This window comes from Embiotoca jacksoni, unplaced genomic scaffold (assembly GCF_022577435.1).
Source record: "Embiotoca jacksoni isolate LCO1_2020_lvr unplaced genomic scaffold, fEmbJac1.0.p SCAF_1, whole genome shotgun sequence".
In the NCBI taxonomy this organism is placed as follows: domain Eukaryota; kingdom Metazoa; phylum Chordata; class Actinopteri; family Embiotocidae; genus Embiotoca; species Embiotoca jacksoni.
The window spans coordinates 20552899-20571507 of NW_027185229.1; the positions used below are offsets into that span (position 1 = coordinate 20552899).

The following is an 18609-nucleotide window of genomic DNA, read 5'->3' on the forward strand; positions in this document are numbered from 1 at the left end:
GAGCGTCTCTTTATTACATCCTTGGTACTAATAGAGCAAATAAACAGGTGCCAATCCAGGTCATTGTGTGCGCAGACGATTGTTTCATCACAAGAATAGTGAAAATAGTTCCATTAAACAGACAGGTCAGCAGGTACACGACTGCATATTTTAGGTAAGTTGCCCTTTTCACGGTAGCCAACGAGCTGGATGAAATGTGAATACGGCAGCTGTCAGACAACTGCAGTGAACAAAGTAATGCACAATGAAAATAATGAAGCTATGAAATAAATATCTGCACAAACTGTACTTCGTTTTGTAGGGCAACCTTGCTTTTGTTTGATTAAAGTAATTGCCCAAGAGTTCATATTTCTTCTGCCTGAAGTAGCAAAAAAATTATTGTCTTGAAAACTTTACTGCAGTTTGCCTGTGCAATATAATTGGGTGTTTCTCCATTGAACCAGAAGAGGGCGACATATAGTAGATTATCTTCCCAGTTTATAAGCCTCTCGGTGTGGGTGTTGTTATTGGTGTGGGTCCTTTGAGTTGCTTTGCACCTGCTGTCATCATCTCCACTAGACCAACGTGGAAACACGGGAAGTTCTAGTTGTTTGATGGACTGACCACCCTAAAGTTAAAAATGAGGGTTTGGAGGAAGATCTTATTATCTGTCTTATTTAAAAAAAAGCTTACAGAGATAAACCTTTCTATATGATAAATAATAATATACTTTAATATTACTTAATAATGCACTTAACTACAATACAGCAAATTTCACAACAAAGTTAAAGGGTGATTTACATGGTAAACAATTCTGTGCTACAGTTGAATATAAGCAGTTGACTAAAAAGTAAAAAACATGACAAGTCAATGTGGTCCACTCTGCTCTTCATTAAAATGCAACACAAGAAAACCAAAAATGAACCCCAAAATATAATTTTGAAGTCATATCCAGTTCTGGCCTGACTAAACTTTGAGTGTATGTATTGTGTGGGGGGATAGCAAGATTGCATTTAGGCAAGCAAAGGGGTATGGTAATTATATTTTATTGGGTAATATGACAGTCTGTCAGGCTTTATTAATTTGCATCCAGTTTCTCTGTTTAGTTTGGATCTGTTTGCCCAAAGCAGTCGTGCACATTTTTTTTTTTTTTTTAAATCATTTGGACCCACAACTTCAGAACCTCCTTTCCAACTCATGCAGCGGCACTTCCATAAAATATTTCTGTGCATTTTCCACCTTTCCATGAAATTCCCTTATTTCTGTGGCTGTATAATGAATCACATGATGGTTTGCTTGTAAATCCCTGCTGGCCACATAGAGCTTGAATTCTGATGGCTTCATCCATTGGCACCAGTGTCTTCAGTGTGGATAAGCACATTTTGCCAAATGCAACACAAAGTGAACTGGCCATGACAATGAGTGAAGCTGTCTCCCATTTGAACTCCCAAACCTACAATCGAAGCGCCGTGTTTTGTCTGTGACCAGAGTACACTCCTCCTCCTCCTCATTACTCATACTTTCAGCGTTAATTTGCCTTGTTCACCGGGCCCTCAAGGCCCTAATTTATTGACCTATAACGTGATAATGTAAGTGTTTTTATTGAGCTAGTGGTTAAGTCACTGAGTGAATGAGATCAGAAGTGAACTCCATCTTAGCAGTTGCAATATACTTCATCCAAATTGTATGCGCACATTAGACACACATCCACAAACACACTTTCCTTTTCCTGTGTCTTGGCCTGCTGCATTAGTATGTGTGGTTCCTCAGTTGCCAAAATCATCAGTAGATATCTTCAAGCATGGAGCTGTATGAATGCTCTTTTTCCCCTCCTTCCACAATATGATGTGTTTCCTTTTTTGTGTGTGTTTTGATCCCTCTCTTGCGGCCAAGCTGTGCTGTGGTGAGGCGCGGGTTCGAGTGGCGCTCCTGTGTTATTTTTGGCAGCAGCAGTGGTTGGTGGCTGTTGAGGAGCGAGGAGACAGAAGGGGGATAGCATGGAGACCAAAACCGAGGCTGTTTAAGGGATATCTGTCTCAGGGAATTGCTTTGTAATGATCAGAGACTCATTATGGATGTGTGTGTGTGTGTGTGTGTGTGTGTGTGGGTGGGTGTGCAGTCATTCATACACACATACACAGAAAAAGGCTGGCATCCACATTTGTTCATTTAACACTTCACAAACACCTCATATAGATGTTCTCATTCACAGACCACACATTCAGAGTTGCTAAATTGCTCAACCTGTGAAATTCTTTATTTTTTGTAAAGTTCACACCAGCCATGAACTGGCATTGAAGTATATCACCAAACTGACATATTTGGCCTTTAATTTCTCTGCTTCTGTCTCGTGGGAACTATTTATTGATTGCGAATCACTTTGTTAATGCTCTCTCTCTTCTGTGGGAGTCAGACTGAGACATGCCGCCTGCTCAGGCAACATGCAGTGTCAGACATTCACGCTCCTCCCTCTACGCTTCTGAAAACACCATTTGAAAAAGATTTTCTCCAACTCTGCTCTTGGCTACAGATCAAGAGAACGTTATTACTCGACTTTATTTATTTATATATTGTGGTGGTAATGTGTGTGAATGTATGTGTGCATGTACAGACGTGTGCAAGCGTATGTGTGTGTGTGTGATACGTAACTGTGTATGTATGCGTGTTAACCCACAAAGATATTTCAATTTCTTCAGAATATTAAATAAACATGCAGCAGCAGCTTCAGTGAAGCGCTGCCTGCCAGTGGGTTTTGGGTTGGATGGGTGGCGGTGCTGGTGGTGAAGAGGGAGAGGGGGTTTGTGGCCGTGGCTCTGGGGGGGTGAGGCAGCTCATGGTCAGGGCCCCCGCCGGACACACTGGCGCCTCGCGCTGGAGGACTTCTGAACCACCACACTCCTCCACCAAAACCCTGCCAACCCTGGCTCCCTGCTACCGCTTCCAACCCAAATCACTCAGTTTGACTCTCTCTCTCTCTTTCTTTCTGTCTGTTTCTCTTTCTTGTCTCCCTCCTTCCTCCCCAACTGTTTTTTCCTTCTTTAGTTTCCTCATTCACTTGATCCAAATCCAGATTCATTTGCTATTTGGCTTCTTTTCTTTTTCTCACTTACCGCTGTACTCTTAGTGGCCGGTCTCTCTGACTTTGTTTGCTCTACCTTTCCTCCTGAGGGTTTGGTGTTTTTACACCTCCCTTTCTTTGCACTGTCTCTCTTAAATCTCTTCACTTAAAATGTTCCAATTGGAAGTATTTAGTGGCTTCAACTTAAAAAAAAAAAAAAAAAAAAAAAAAAAAAAAAAAAAAAAAAAGCAAAGAAGAAGAGGTCGGGCTGTATGTCAGTCAGAAAACCATCAAGATAGTAAGCATTTTCAAAAGGAAAGAACACTTTAATGGTGCTCTGGATATTTGTAAGGGTATTAGGTTATAATGGGCCATCAATTTTCAGAGTGGTTTTCCAACCATATCCAAGAGATATAGGGCCGCTCGTTTTGTGAGAGAAAGAGAAACTTTCCACTGTGGTATTAAAATGAAATAAACCATGCCAGCTATGTTCTCTCACTACAGATTGTGTTGAGTGACCATAAGTGTTAAATTTGTTTTTAAAATGAACTTTTTCTCATGATTAGTAATATGTTATTACAATTACAAATACGTTATTATCAATAAACACCCAAAGCCTGCACTTTATTCAGGCCTCAGGAGCGAAAATGCGGTTTTTCAAAGAATCCTAACTGCACCTACTGCTGTGTATAATTGAATTATGGATGTCAAACAGTAGAGTAGATATGTCTTTACGTGTCACACATGCAATCTTCTTAACCTAATTTTCCCCTGGAAGTAATTTGTCATCCGGAGGCCATTAAATGGGAAGCATATTATCTTTTTAAAGGGGCACAGAGTCACCCACAACCCTCCCACAGTTCCTATAAACAAAATGGCCTCATTTAGTGGTGCAATCGGTGCATTGGGCAGTAAAGGAGGACTCCCTTTAAACTTAAAAGGAAGTTCTTAGACTAGAAAATGCTGTAACACCACATGATTAGAGCTGGAAAACACTCAAGTTTGATGATGCAAGACTCATGGACTGCTGTTTGTTTTGTCAAAAGTGACAATCACCTAAAATTGATCATTAGTGTAATAATGAATTTTATTGAACAGTGAGAAAAGATAGGAAGTAGCAGTGTTAATGAAATTTACAGCATGGTTAAAGGAAAACACAAGGATATTTGTTCTGTACTTTCTTTGCAATTTCCTCTTCCTGAAATGATGGCAAAAAGTGTTGAGCAAATAAAGTGCATCTGCAAAATAGCTTGACCTTTTTACCTCTTGTCCTCTCTCATGTTGTGTTTTCCTCTTTTCCTCTTTGTTTCATTTAGCCTGACCTCTTCTGCATCTCCAGGTCATGCTTTGGTTCACCCAGGTCCGTTTACCTTTCCTCTTTGCATAAAAAAAGCCTTATCTTGTTTTTACTTATGGCCTGCCTGCTGAGCCTCTGGGCATGCTGACATTCTTTTCCCTTCCCACCCCCTCACTCTCTGCCACAGAGACCCAGTCACACCTGCAAACACCTGTGCTTTTGTCCTGCCTAATGCCCCCCTCTTTCCCTCCATTCCCCTTTCCCCATTGCCCTGCTGACACTGGTAAAGAGAAGTAGGAACCCGTGCCTCTGGCTATGTCAGAGCACAGTCCATTGTTTGGCTTGACTATTCAGTTAGGACCAGATAATAGCAGGAAAAGAGGTTAATTAGCATTTTGCTCAGCACATCACGATGAGGTCTTTTATTATAAGGAGCTGGAATCAGAGTTTCTCCCTGGAGTAACTCATTAAGCAGAAGTTTGTGTAACTCATCAAGTCAAGTCTGAGGTCTTAACTAAAACATTGCGTTAGTGAGGGTTTTAAAACTGCTTTTTTAGTGTCAGTGAGATCGGAAATGGGAAGTGTGATGGCTTTAACAGGTGTGTCTGGGATCCTCTAAAATAACCTTTTCATCCTATTTAGTCTGCAGTGATTTGATTTTGTGAAGGTAATGAGCACGAATGGCAACCACATGGAACAGATTGTCCAGTTTCTGTGTCATTGCATGTATGTTTTCTTTTTTATGACCTTATTTGAAGCAACACTTAATGTTTCCTGGCTTTCTAAATAAAAGAAGTAAAAATAAAGCTAAGGCTACAGTATGCCACCACCACCACTATAGAGGGAGAGTATTTTAAAGAAGGCAGAAAATACCAGTAGCAGCGGAGGTTTTAAAAGCCACTGACCGTCTTCTTAACCCCCCACCCTCCACTCGCTGGCCTGACACACCCTACCCATACCCCACTCCCCATGTTTGCCTTTTATGTTGTGGACTCGACCGTGCGCCCACTTCAGACCACCATAAACATGTTGGTCCCTGATGACAGAGTCGGCCCCGGGACGTTTTATATAAATTGACCTCAACTACAGCTCATTAGAAGCCCTAAATTGGAACCATGCAGCCTGGGAAGTGTAAATGTTACAACAGGAGAGTCAGTAGCTTCATGGGGGGGTTCCAGCTGTACAGGTCTCCTCTTCACTTCTGTAAAGAAAATCTTTGCTTTTTTTTTTTTTTTTTTATACCTATATGTTTTTTCTCCCATTTCATTTTATGTGGAAAAGGACTTAATAGGTATACCTCTAAATGTGTCTTATTGTTTTTCTTGTTAGCCTATAACGTCACCTGTTACCAATGTGGTTAATAACATATCATAAAGATGAGCGCCTTGACTGAATCTTTGCTTGGCGCTTCTACATTACACAGCACATCTGTTTGAAGCCTCATTTGGTGTATCCTGAGGCGATCTCTCTTTTAATGCAGAGCGGGAAGTCCGCCCACCTAAAGTATTTTTATTAGTTTGGAAAAGCCTGAATGACCTGACAGGAAAGTGGACAGAACGACACACAAGTGCCACTTGTTGTGACTGTAACTCTTGGACAAACCCAAGCAAACACTGTGGCAGCACAGTCTGAGAAAAAGAGGAAGAAGAGACAGTGTGTCAGACATATTTGATGGTTAGCCCAGCTTCTTCTTGTATCACCAAATCAGGTCTGACGTCCTGCATCCTGCCTTAATTGGGGTCCTTTGTTTGACCGCCTCCCTCCATAAACAATACAACCACAGCTCCCCTGCCCTAATCCCCTCTTCTCCTCTCTCCTGACTCTGCTGGAGCATCGCTCTCAGTAATTACCCCTCTCAAGCTGGAGAGTGGAGTAATTGTCTTGAGTGTAACTACAGTGGCTCTCTCAAAGGGGTCATTGTGTGGAGTTAAGACTTCAATTCAGTGAACGGCTTTGTTTGTGCTGCAAAAGATAATGAAAGTATTTGGTTGGCCACGGTGAGGTGGAAATATAGTAAGATATGAAAAGACAGTGAGTGAGGAGAGAAGGGGTGAAGTGTTTCAGGGTGAAGTTTAATGACTGCTTTTCATTTTTTGCATCTTAAAGTCAGACTGTCATCTTTGAATGAATTGTGAAGGAATAAGAACAGCAAAGAAAATGTTTAGGTTTTTTTTTTTTTTTAAATATTTCTTTACTCTTAAAAGCACCAAAATTGTCATGATTCCACACTTTGAATCTTACAACATGTATACCTTTACGAGGTTTCATGCTTTATCATTATTTACAGTATCTTTTACGATCGTTTCACAACAAGTCAGCAAACACCGGTAGTTCACTCCCCCCACAATGAGGAAATTTATGACCAACAAATGAAGTTCTTCTGTTGTGTTAATTGGAGCAACATAAACATATTTTCATTATGGAAAGTTACACAAAATATAGAAAATGCATAAAAAAAAAAAATAGAAAAATAACACACCTAACAATATCTATATATTGTTGTCAATATATAGTATGTACAAACAAGGAGGGAAGCCCTTATTAATCATTACTTTGCAGGTGTGGAAGATTTCACAATTAAAAGATTATATAGAAATAGTTAACACACACATTTAACGTCAAGATCTATAAATAAAACTTCAAAAACATAGTCCCAAACTCGACCTTATAACTAATAAATAAGAAAAAAAAAAAGTATTAATTGAATGCATTTTCTTTTCTTTTTGGCCAGCTTCAACCATCTTGCATTCTTTTTTTTTCAGGTATAATATTTCCTGCAGGGTGCAGGATAATCTTCCATGTGTATAATTTAAGACATAAATTAGATTATTTATGTAAATATGAAATTAAATTAGACATAGTAAGACGCAAACAGAAAACAAAAGAGAAATGCAATACCTTTTACATCAGAATGTCTTTGGCAACGAGAAGCTGTAAGTAAGACTGTCCCGTTGATTGTTTCAAGAATAATGAATAAGTATCAAAGTACAGCTGTAAATCAGATTTTTCTCGAGGCATGCAATGCTCCATCAACTCCGTCATCCTAACCATAAGTCTCGTTCTAAAACTACTTTCCCTTTGCGGCTTCAGAGCTCTTTCCCCTCTGCTTTTGCAGATTAAATTTCCCCAGTGGTTTGTCTCATTTAAAAGGCAGAAAATGTGTGTCGGCTACAAAATGTGTGCATGAGACTGTTTACTTGCATGCGTGTTTGAACAGACATACTTTTGTTTGTATGTATCCACTATACTCTGTATGCTTGCACATGCACAATATTTCTGTGCTTATAAATGTGCACATTATATTGGTGTCCATGTACATCTTGGCTTGGTTAATCATATTTGTGTGTGTGCGTGCGTGTGAGTGTGTGTGTATATTTTTGTGTGTGGTCCAGAGAAAATTAAGTGATTGCTATCTGCAACATGCTCAATCATTTATCACATCAAGTCTTTTCAAACATATCCTTTGTATGTCTTGAAGAAAAAAGAAAAATACAGGTTTTTTTTATTTTGAAATGTGAATTTTTCTCCATTTAAAAAAACAAACCCATTATGTCTTAATGAAGTCAGATCTCCAGCAGTCCACTACTGTTCTCCACTCCATTAGGTGTGCCAGTCTTCTCATCTCCATTGGGGATTTGGTCAGCGACAGAATTGGAGGGTACAGCGCTGGAGTTGAGCTCTACCGTCTCCTCACTCCGAGGATCTGTGTCTCCCTCCACAGCTACAGCCTTACCCTGCATTGCAGAATCTGCATGGGTCTTCTGATGCTTTGAGAGATGATCGCTGCGTGTGAAACGCTTGTTGCACAGTAGACAGGTGAACTTCTTCTCCCGTGTGTGGGTGCGCACGTGCCTCTCCAGTTCATCTGAGCGGGTGAAACGCTTCCCGCAGAACAGCCAGTTGCAGACAAAGGGCCGCTCGCCGGTGTGCCAACGCAGGTGGGCTTTTAGGTGGGAGGCCTTGCCGTACACCTTCCCACAGCCTGGGATGTGGCAGCTGTGGACTGGTTTCTTCCTCAGGGATGCAGCTGAGGCTCCCAGCCTCTCCAGCTCCTGGCAGTTGGGGCAGTCACATGTAGACCTGGTGGGTGTAGCCCCTCCGCTGTAGCCCCCTGATCCTCTAGCAGGCTTTAGGCCCATGGGACTCTCAATCAGCCCTGCACTTGGCACAGGCTTGGGCTTGTACATGTCCTGGGGCAGCATGTGCTGGGAAGGTTGGAGGAGATGTGAGGAGGAGCTCAGTCCCACAGAGGGGTAAGGAGCTGGGTTGAGTGGTGTAAAGTCGGTGCTGTAACTGGGCAGCTGTGGGCTAAGGGATGCCTGTGGTGCTACAGGCTGCAGGGAGGCCTGGAGACCTCCGTCTGCCTGGGGCTGTGTTGCTGACAGCCAGTTGGAGTTGGGGTGGACATCCCACCAGGAGGACGTGGCATTAGCCGGAGCAGCAGTTATGCCAGGGTGGATACCAGCCTTATACCAGGAGCCATAGGGGTGTGTCATATCCAGCGAGGTATAGACACTGGTGAGACAGTCGGCCGTAGCGTGGGCCTTGGACACTAAAAGAGACGGATCCTGGGAGACGGAGGTCTGGAAAGAGTGGGAGAAAGGGTTATATTCTGTAGCGTAGCCTCCGGCAGAAGGAGGGGGGCTTCCAGTGGGAGTAAGCAGCCCACCACCTCCTCCTCCTCCAGATGTGGTGAAGGAGCCAGTGTAGGAGTCCGCCAGACCACTGCCGTCTGTGGTCCGCCCGTTCTTAGCTGTCTGAAGGTCGGAGGTCATGGTGTAGGGCTTCTTTACTGGAGTCGTACTGCCGGCCTTACCGGGTGTAGCTGAATCCCTGATGGGGCTGGTGCTGCCAAACTTGTTACAGGTAGCAGTTAACATAGCCAGAGGACTGGAGCCATAGCGTGCGTCTTCCTGGGGAGGAGGAGACACGGGAGAAAATGAGACTGTCTGTCTGCAGGAAATGGCTGCTTGCTGCTGCTGCTGCTTCTGTCAGTGTCAACTCTAATAAAAAACTTATGTCTGACTGCCACTGCTTGCTTTTCCTGCTCTCTCTGTTTTCAAAGTGGTCAGGGCAATTTCAAGCAGTGAATGTTTGAAGGTTCTGCTCTGTTCAGCAAAGGAGGAGTTCCCGCTTTGTTTCTCTGTCGACAAACTAGTCTTAATTCTACATTCATATTTGCTTTAACTTTTTTCCCACCTCTTTTCACAGTTCCCAACATACATAAACATATATTGTGTGTTCATGTATTGAAGCACTGCACTGCACTACACAACTGTAACTGTGTCCCAGATATACCAGACACAGGCATCTTATCAAACATGTTTTACTTTTTTCTGAAGTTGTCACCATGGCATTGAAGACGTTAGACAAGCTAATTGTACATTGTGTCACAATGATCTTGCCATTGTCCTGTTTATATTCTTACAGAATTAGATGTAACCACTGTCTCTGTTTATGATCATAGTTTACGACATGTTATTTCAGGTTGTTTCAGAAAACAAAACATTTTCCACTTTAGAAGTAAAGAACTTCCTAAATATATCTGACTAAAACTCACTAAAATCACATTTTCACAAGGAATATGATTTTACATTAAAATAACTTTGCATACACCCTTTATTTAATACTCCTTTTTCTAGTATTTCATGTTCCCATGGGGTATGTAATTTAGTTACTTCCTGTTGTTACCACGCACCATACACATGGATGTGACAATTGAAATGTCACCTTTATAATCCTATAATATTTATAAACTAAATTGTAACTGCAATATGTAATATATAACTTTACAATGTCTTTGATGTACTTTTAGATCTTATCTTGAACAAGTAAGATATAAACACTTTTGAAATAAGTGAGCCCCATCTCTAATTCTAGTCTATAACTTTGACTATTTATAAACAGAAATTTTCTCAAACCTTCCCCCAACTTCTCTTTCTGTGCTATTTGACTCCCCATTCAGTGGTGATTTGTGGTTATCTCCTCTGACATCAGGCTATGTGTCAGCCCTTTGAATCTTGTTCAATTTGCTCAATTTTCATGTTAATAATGATTCAGCGCACCCTTTAAGGTCATTTAAAGCTCCTGCAGCCCCTGCGCTCTTCTTAATTTCTGTCACCCCATCACCACTAACAACTGACAGCTTTCTGTGGATACGGGAAATAACTTATTAAATTAGTTTAGTAAAGCTCTGTTTACTCTCATGCAAAATGAACATGCCTTAAGGAAATATTCGTCCCAGGCATACAAACACCTACTAGGTTAAAATGTGAGAAGTAAAGTTTCTGAGTGGAACTTTGTCAGCCGCTCACTCTTAAGTTATTATAAAACTGAGACAATTTTTTTCTTCAATTCACATTATGATTTTCATTAATATTTTTCGTAATATGTTGTCTTTGAGATGGCAAATAGCTTTAAAACTAAACTAAGTTTCTTCACTTCAACTTACAACTGCACTTTATTATAAACTCTAGCTGGAATTCACAACATAAAAAGTTTGTATCAATGATAAGAAGAAAAAGGAAATCTACTTACAATTACATTCCCTACCTCCAGAATAGATGCGGCCATCCCTGAGAAACAAAATCCTTAGGAAGCAGAGGGGAGTGGGAGAAGCGCAGCTCTGAGTCCCGGGACAGTTTGGAAGAAGTTGGGCTCTAACACGGGGAAGTGTTTTGAGGCACTTGGGGCCCGCCCCCTAATTACAGCCTGTGGGCTGTTTGAAGACTCGCTAAGAAGCAATAAAAACCCAGAGATGGAGGAAAATAGAAGGAGATTGGTGGCCTAAAAGAGGACATCCCACCTCCCCAAATGAGAGTGTCGAATCATTTTTCAATGTAAATGTATGAATGGGTTACTCATCAATCACCATGTGGACATTATTTCAATTTCACTGGCATTATTTTTTTCCACTGGGATTAGTCCTCCGTAGTCTGAGGGAATTAGACTACAATTGACATCACCTCAGAGAATTATCTGGAATGATTTCTCCATGAAGATAGATAGACTAAAATATGCTGTAAATTTCATTAATGCCATTACACACACCACAGTTAGATAACCATAAATAAGAAGTGAAAAACCTACTACAGCTTCCTGCAGTTTTTAGAGGAAAAATAGCAAATGAACTTGTAGCCTCGGCCTGCGCCACATAAATAAAAAACAAAATTAAGTTCACTGAGTCTGTGGTTTCTTTCCGAGATTTTATTATTCTGGTTTCCAGCCTCTCTCTCTGTTTCCAATATTCTTAAATGCAGTTAACTGCCTTTTTAGACATTAACTGTGATGGTTAAAGAGGTTGAACTGCACAGGCAAGCGGAGAAGAAAAGGATTAAGTCATTAAATAAAATAAAGAAGAGATTATCACATCAAATAAAATGAATTAAAACAGCTCATTCAGGAGGGGAGAAGACTGGCAAGATGGTTTCCTCAAAAAAGATGTCTGAGGAAAAACAACAAGATGAAATGAAATATTAAAGCAAATAGAAAGTTTGAAAAATCCAAAATATAAAGTCATGCCAAAATAAGGTTGCAAAGTGCAATTTCAAATATGAAAGTATCTGTCATTTTAGGGAAAATGTCAGAATATTTACTGGCCAAATTGTTCTGACTTACCAATTTAAAATATTTTTTGTTCCCAAACTGCTTTCATGCATCTAAGGTGAATTTATGTAAACCATACAAGTATCATAACTTAAATAAATAATTTCAAAACATCTTCAGCTCACTCTTCTTTTATTGTATGAATTTTAATAAATATTCATACACATAGTAGACACAATAAAGTATATGTAAATTACGTTAAAGATATAAAACTTTCATGAAAAATTGTGTGTAACATAATGTCACATGAGATTAAAGTCTTTGAAAATTATTATAAAAGCATTATAAAACATGTGCCTGCCCTAATTAGAGGATTTAGAGAGCTGAGTCTCTATTTACCAAAAAAAAGTTTAAAATAATGATATTACCAATGTTTATTTTGAGCAATGTGAAGTATGTGAAATTAAGAATGACTTTTGATTCATTCAGGTTTCTCACATTAACGTCCATGTTCATTATTTTTTAAAATTCATTTATTGGTTGGAAAGTCAAAAACTTTCAGTCTCGAGTAAGACGGATTCTCAGCGCCTTTTTGTGGGCGTCTCGTTTTCTGAAGGAGAGCACAGAAGATTAAAATTGTTGTCAAAAATAAACATATAATTTCTGTCCTTATTTTCTCCTCAATTACAGGGCATGGTCAGAGCTGGGCTTGTCGTTCTGGAGAGTCTGGCCCTCACATGAACACAGCGGCTAAATTTGGCAGTCTGCTCTCCAACTGACCTTCATCTCTTTATTTTCTTATTCCAGAAGGAGTGTGAGTAGAAGAACAAAGGCAAAGTTTACACTGTCACACACTCCTACAGGACTGTGCTCACAGTCACATAAACTTCACCTCGAACAGAGGGTGAAGTTTCGTTTGTACGAAAGATTACAACACCTTCTATCTATCTATCTATCTATCTATCTATCTATCTATCTATCTATCTATCTATCTATCTATCTATCTATCTATCTATCTATCTGTCTATCTGTCTGTCTGTCTGTCTGTCTGTCTGTCTGTCTGTCAGCACAACGATTTCTATTATTGATGTAATACATCCTGTAAAACCCTGACTGATACATGTGTCATATGTGGCAATCTTTTGACACTTTTCGAGGCATTTTCCCTCCCCTCTCATTTGACACATGGTCTGTTTGTGGTACAAGTCTTAATGTGAAGTGTTCCTTTTCTTCTTAGTGTTCATTAATGCTTTATGTTTTACATTTAAGTGAAATGAAAGAGGAGGTAAAATAGCTCCTATACACTGCTGCAAAAGTGGTCTGCGATGGGCTGCTTTTCCTCATTTTTATAAGACTTGTAGTAATGTAAAACTTTGGCATGTTCCCATTTACAGTTCTCTTCAAAAGAGAGCAAGTGAGATGTATAATTAGAGAATGCGTTAAGCTCTTAACAGCCTCTTCAAAAAGCTTTCTCTGCTCTATTTTCTATTTTCTGCCCTGTGTGGTTTAGACTTTTGGGTATAAGCACTGCAGGCTTGATGAACCTTGAGGCGTTGGGTGGGCATGGCTATGTTCCCCAGGGCTGATTATAAGTTTCATAGGGATAGTTATTGTCCATATGACAGCTATCACATGTATTAGATGTTTTTTGTAGCAGCTGGCTCATTAGCCCCCGGTGGTTTGACTGCATCAAATGGCATGTGATTGCTGAAGTTACAAAATAATTATTAATCTGTTCAGCTTACTGCTGAACCACTTCAATGTGCTCTCAACTTTGTACTATTTTTGCATTTGTCTATGCTTTATAGTTGATTCTTGTTGATAATGCAAGGAAGAATAGAGCACCATGTGGTCAGTGTGAAGACCTCAGTTAGCAATGTTAAATATACTGCAGTAGCACGTTTTTGACTCGATCAGTGTGTTTGACAGTGTGAGGCTTAAATGGCTGACTTCTTTTATTGATTAGTTCTGTTGGGGAAAAAAATTCTTCATCCTGACAAGATAGATAAAAATGATCTATTTATTACATCAGAAACTGGAATTATCTCCTCACAATTAAATGTCTCTGCAAACTAGTAAAGTTGCAGTTTATATTCTTGTTTGTCCCGAGTCATTCCTGAGATATCGTGTTCAAGAGAATGGAGGGTCACAATGGGGGAAGATGTAACGTCACAGTGACATTGACGTTTGACCACCAAAAGTTTATCAGCTCATCAATCAGTCTTGGTGAACGTTGGTGCAAAATCGAAAAAGATTCCCTTAAGGCGTTTCCTGAGATATCATGTTCACAAGAAGAGGTTACAGTGACATTGACCTTTGACCCCGCAAAATGTTAATCCTTGTGAACATTTGTGCCAAATTTGATGAAAGGCCCTCAAGTCGTTCTTGAGATATCCCGTTAACAAGCCTGGTCGGGACGGGTGGACGGACGGACTCACAACCCAGAAACATGATGCCTCTGACCATGGATGTCTCTGGCGCGAATGCATGAAAAGGTCACATTATGGGATTTAAAAAAGTGAACGTTTGACAGAACTATTTCTATGACCAAGTTGTGCTGATGATAGTCACACATATTAAATCAACTCTTTTTTTTTCCCTCTGAAAAGTGTTGAGTGAAACTATCAAACTTTGACAGTATGAACAAGTAAATCTTAGACATTACTTGACTACATTTGTCAAATTTCTTGACTTTTCTAGCTCGGCTTGTACTTGTAGCCCACATGCCATATACTTTTTGATAGTTTATAAACATCAAGCATAGACACAGTTCTAACTCCTTCTAATTCCTGTATTTTTCCCCTTTGAATGGAAATTATAATGTATTCGAAGAGTTTGGCATCAACCTCTGCTTTATTTAGAAGTTTTCTGGCAGAATTCCTTTTTTCAGAAAATGCTTGGTAAAAAATGTTTGGTAAAAAATAGGACGCAATAAGACTGCATCCAACACAGACTGTCTCAGTCATGTTCAACAGTGGTCAACTTTGTGCAAACCCAGTGGAGCCATTTCACATTGGCGAAGATTCTCCTGGTTGCTCAGCATCATAGAAAAGTGTCTCCCAGTGACCAGTGGCTTGAAGTGATGGAAGTGCAGTGTGTTTGGTTACATCCAGTTTTTCTAAATGGAGATGGAGTCTACTCCATTCCAAATCAATCACAGGAGAGAGGTTGTGAATCCTGCAAAGATGGCTACCTAATTACAGAAACTAATTGCATAAATATCCCATTCGGAAAATGGAAGGTTTTGTGAAAGCTCTGAGAAGTGGATTTTACATTATTTGATATGGTAGAGTTTATGGTGAAATTAAGACATTGACTTAATAAATAAGATGAAATAGCCAGACTTGGTTTGCCTAGCCTTTCTAATTTTCTAGCTTTGTTAAATGTTTAAAATGGCAAATGTAGTGTGCAAATACTGCTGACTTCATGAACTCCACTTTGTATTTCACGAGAGAAGTTGAATGGGAGTCTAGGGAGGTATTGCAGTTTAAGGCACCGCTGCATTGGCCACACTTTTGAGACCCAGAAGCTACGTCCACTTTTATATAGTCTATGGGGCTGCCATGTTGCCATAACCAAGCAGGACATTCCCAAATATGAACTTTTCCAATTCCCAGCAGCATGAACACACGATTATTGAGTTGTACTGTAATAGAGTTTGTGGGTATTTTTGCTTTAGCAGTATTTTATAAAGCTTTGTTCTTATAAAGTGTATTGTACAGCAGTTGAAAGAATTTCCAGTTGAAGATGCTAACACTATTTGCTCGGATACTGGACAGCTTTGAAGCAACTTAATATTCAGACAAAGGATTTAATCTTGTTGGACTGTTTTAGATTTTATAGTTTTCAGATTTTCTCTGTCCTAATCTTCTAAAATTACAACATTTTCATTCTCAGTCAGTTGTATAATATTTAAAATCTAGAAGAATATATACATTTTAGATAGTCATTTTTTTAAACTTTTTTTGCTTGTACAATAAATAAAATATAATACCTGTGTTTGGTTGCAAGTTAAGTAGTTGGGTCAAGTACTGTAGGCATGCAGTATTTCTTGTGTACACTTAAGTACTCGCAAGTTCATCCAGCAGGCAACTTTCTTGAAATAGCAGTGAAAGGTCTGCCAGATAATTCATCTTGCTGGTAACACGAAAGCACAGCAGCAGTACAAACATGTATGAAAGAGAGCAGTGGGACTCTTTAGAATAATGTTCTACGCGTTGAGATCACACACTACGTTTTTAATACATTTTTCTTTTGGAGTGACTCACCTTCTGTTTTCTCCATTGGTTTTAAATTGGCCTCTCGGTATCATTAGGTCATTACACCAACCAAGTAAGTGTGTATAATGGTGGATCAATGGAATATCTCGCCATAATGCATTTCCCTTGACATTCCCCTCTGGGCTGCAACCCTCAGAAAATTAACAATGTTAATAATACTGCGACAGAGGGGGAAAATTGAAATGATTAGATGTGTTTTACTTTGCTGCTGATGGAAATGTGGTGAGAGGGATTCAGGGTCAGGGATAGACTTGCCTTGCAGCATGACTCCGTGCTATTTTTCCAGTCTGTGTGGTCAAAGATTCAGAGAGCTTGTCAACGGAAAATGGAAAAGCGAGAGAAGTGGGGGAGAAGAGAGAAAGAGGGAGACGTATAGACAGCGAGACTGGAAGGAAGTGAGAGAGGATAGTGGGCTATACAATGCACGAGTGAATATCATGTTCATTTGTACTGCCGTTGATGCCGCTGATTATGGCATCAGATGTTAGTCACTTACGCCGGTTTTGAATCAGACATGAAAAGCGACAACATGCTTTTAATAAAATGACCTGCCCGGCTCAGCTCGAGCCGTCTGTCTCTACTTTGGGGCATGTTGGTGGTTTTGAGTAATTCAATCACCAACAGGCTGCATTTCAACCAGTGGACAGAACATATTCAGTCACCAGACATGGTGGCAATCATAGCAATGAGCATAAAGTGCCAGTAATCCTTTCTCTGTATGAAGTTTTTTCACATGAACTATCGTAAATTAAAATAGAGAAGAAGAAAAATGTTTCCTTCGGCTTATTTCGTTGAAAATTGTTTCTAAAAGAACATAATTTCAGTATGACATCCCGACCCCCAACAAAGTCTAGTTTGTTCCCATATCTCTGTGAAGTCTCAGTGACCACACATCAGAAATAATCCCACATGGAATTGACATCGATTTTCTTTTTCCGTTTACTCTTTACTCTTTTACTCGAGTTATTATCCCGCTTTGGAGTCACGAATGTTGCGTAACATACTGAATATGCTGTTTGTCATTCAGGGTATTACATGCAAGTATCAGATCTAGAAATTCAGAGGTCCAGCTACTCCCAAACAAATCCCAGTCCACCGCCTTCTTGCTGTATACAAGCCGACATCTGGCCTGTAATCTCCCCGTCTGTCGCGGAGACCTGTGGCCACCTAATGACCCCACCAGGCGTCATGCGTATAATTGCTCAGGATGGCGCAATGACAGCCTCTTTCAATATCTCTTTATACATACTTTGTAAAATGAGAGGGACTTTTAAGATACTCCACTTTTGACTGGATACTGCAGGTTGTCTGGTAAGCAACATACATGCAGTGTCACCGGGTTGTGTATGTTTGGGGTATTTAATACATGTACAGCATATGATGAAAACCCTTTTGAATGCAAACACCACTTGGTTAGAGTTAGATAAAGGTAATGGTTTGCATTCAAATAATGAATCATTTTGCATTAAAATGAATGCTTCTTTAAAGTTATGCAACCTTCATCGTCATTGCAACAGTAAAAGCCGTTTTAAAAACAACTGTCACTATTCATAGTAAGAACTGAGAAGCGAACAGCAGTCTTGTGTGCCTCATGTAAAACACTGTCTAAAGAGTGTCTAAAACTCATGTTGTAGACACCATCTGAATGGCATTAACTGGCTACCACAACAAAGGATCCTGATTGACTATCTATTGGCATTGTTTCTGTGGTACCAGCATGCAATTTTAACATTACGAGCCAGCAACACAAAATCCAGTGTTATCCATGTGGGGTCAAAGATCATTTGATCACAAGCTACAAGATTGTCATTTGTTATACTGCTTAATGTTGCTTTACTTTAAAATATTGTAATAAACAGATCTATGGGGTAGTATTTTGGGGAATGACATTCTGCTTGTGGCAGTTTGTAACCTTGAATCTAAGTGAGACTTTGACATGACAGACTTCAAATTAAACTATGACTTCATTTGGCCTTAAACAACATGAAAAAGTGAAACAGCATCAAGCAGATTTTGTATACCCTCACAGATACAATATTAAACTCCTGAACTTGTGTATTATTGGTATTAGTTAAATAAAAGTCATTAAAGCAGCTTCTTAAGAAAAACATGTAATTTTTAAATTTGGCCTTTTACCCCAAAGACTTGCAGGCTGCTCATAAAGACTTGTGACTTGACTTGGACTTGTCCTCAAGGTTTTATATGTATCACTGCACTTTATATGAAATATCTGTTCGATCATCAAACAGAACTAAACCCTCATTCTCCCTTGTTCTTCCTGCTTCCAACAACTGTTGTCGAATGGTTTGACAATCATATCTTCTTCAGGGAGTAATTGTCTGGGTACAGTATGTAGAAGTTAGAAAAAAAGCATTTGAACTCTTATCTTTTTTTTCTCAGTTTTTGACACAACTATGTCTCTGACTTTTCATATGAACAAACAAGTGCAA

General features: G+C 39.7%; 1 protein-coding gene across 2 annotated transcripts; it reads right to left on the reverse strand.

Annotated features, from left to right (window-relative positions):
* Positions 1-7814: 7814 nt before the first annotated feature.
* On the reverse strand, positions 7815-10907 carry sp7 (Sp7 transcription factor). Of its 2 annotated transcripts, none has more exons than XM_069146831.1 (2): positions 10887-10907; positions 7815-9247 (listed from the first exon to the last, which is right to left on the reverse strand). In XM_069146831.1, the coding sequence occupies exons 1-2, from the start codon at positions 10905-10907 to the stop codon at positions 7898-7900; spliced, it is 1371 nt and encodes a 456-aa protein (XP_069002932.1). In that variant the 3' UTR covers positions 7815-7897. The 2 variants fall into 2 exon arrangements, with proteins under 2 accessions (XP_069002932.1, XP_069002922.1); XM_069146821.1 differs by having other exon boundaries at positions 10872-10907.
* Positions 10908-18609: the final 7702 nt, after the last annotated feature.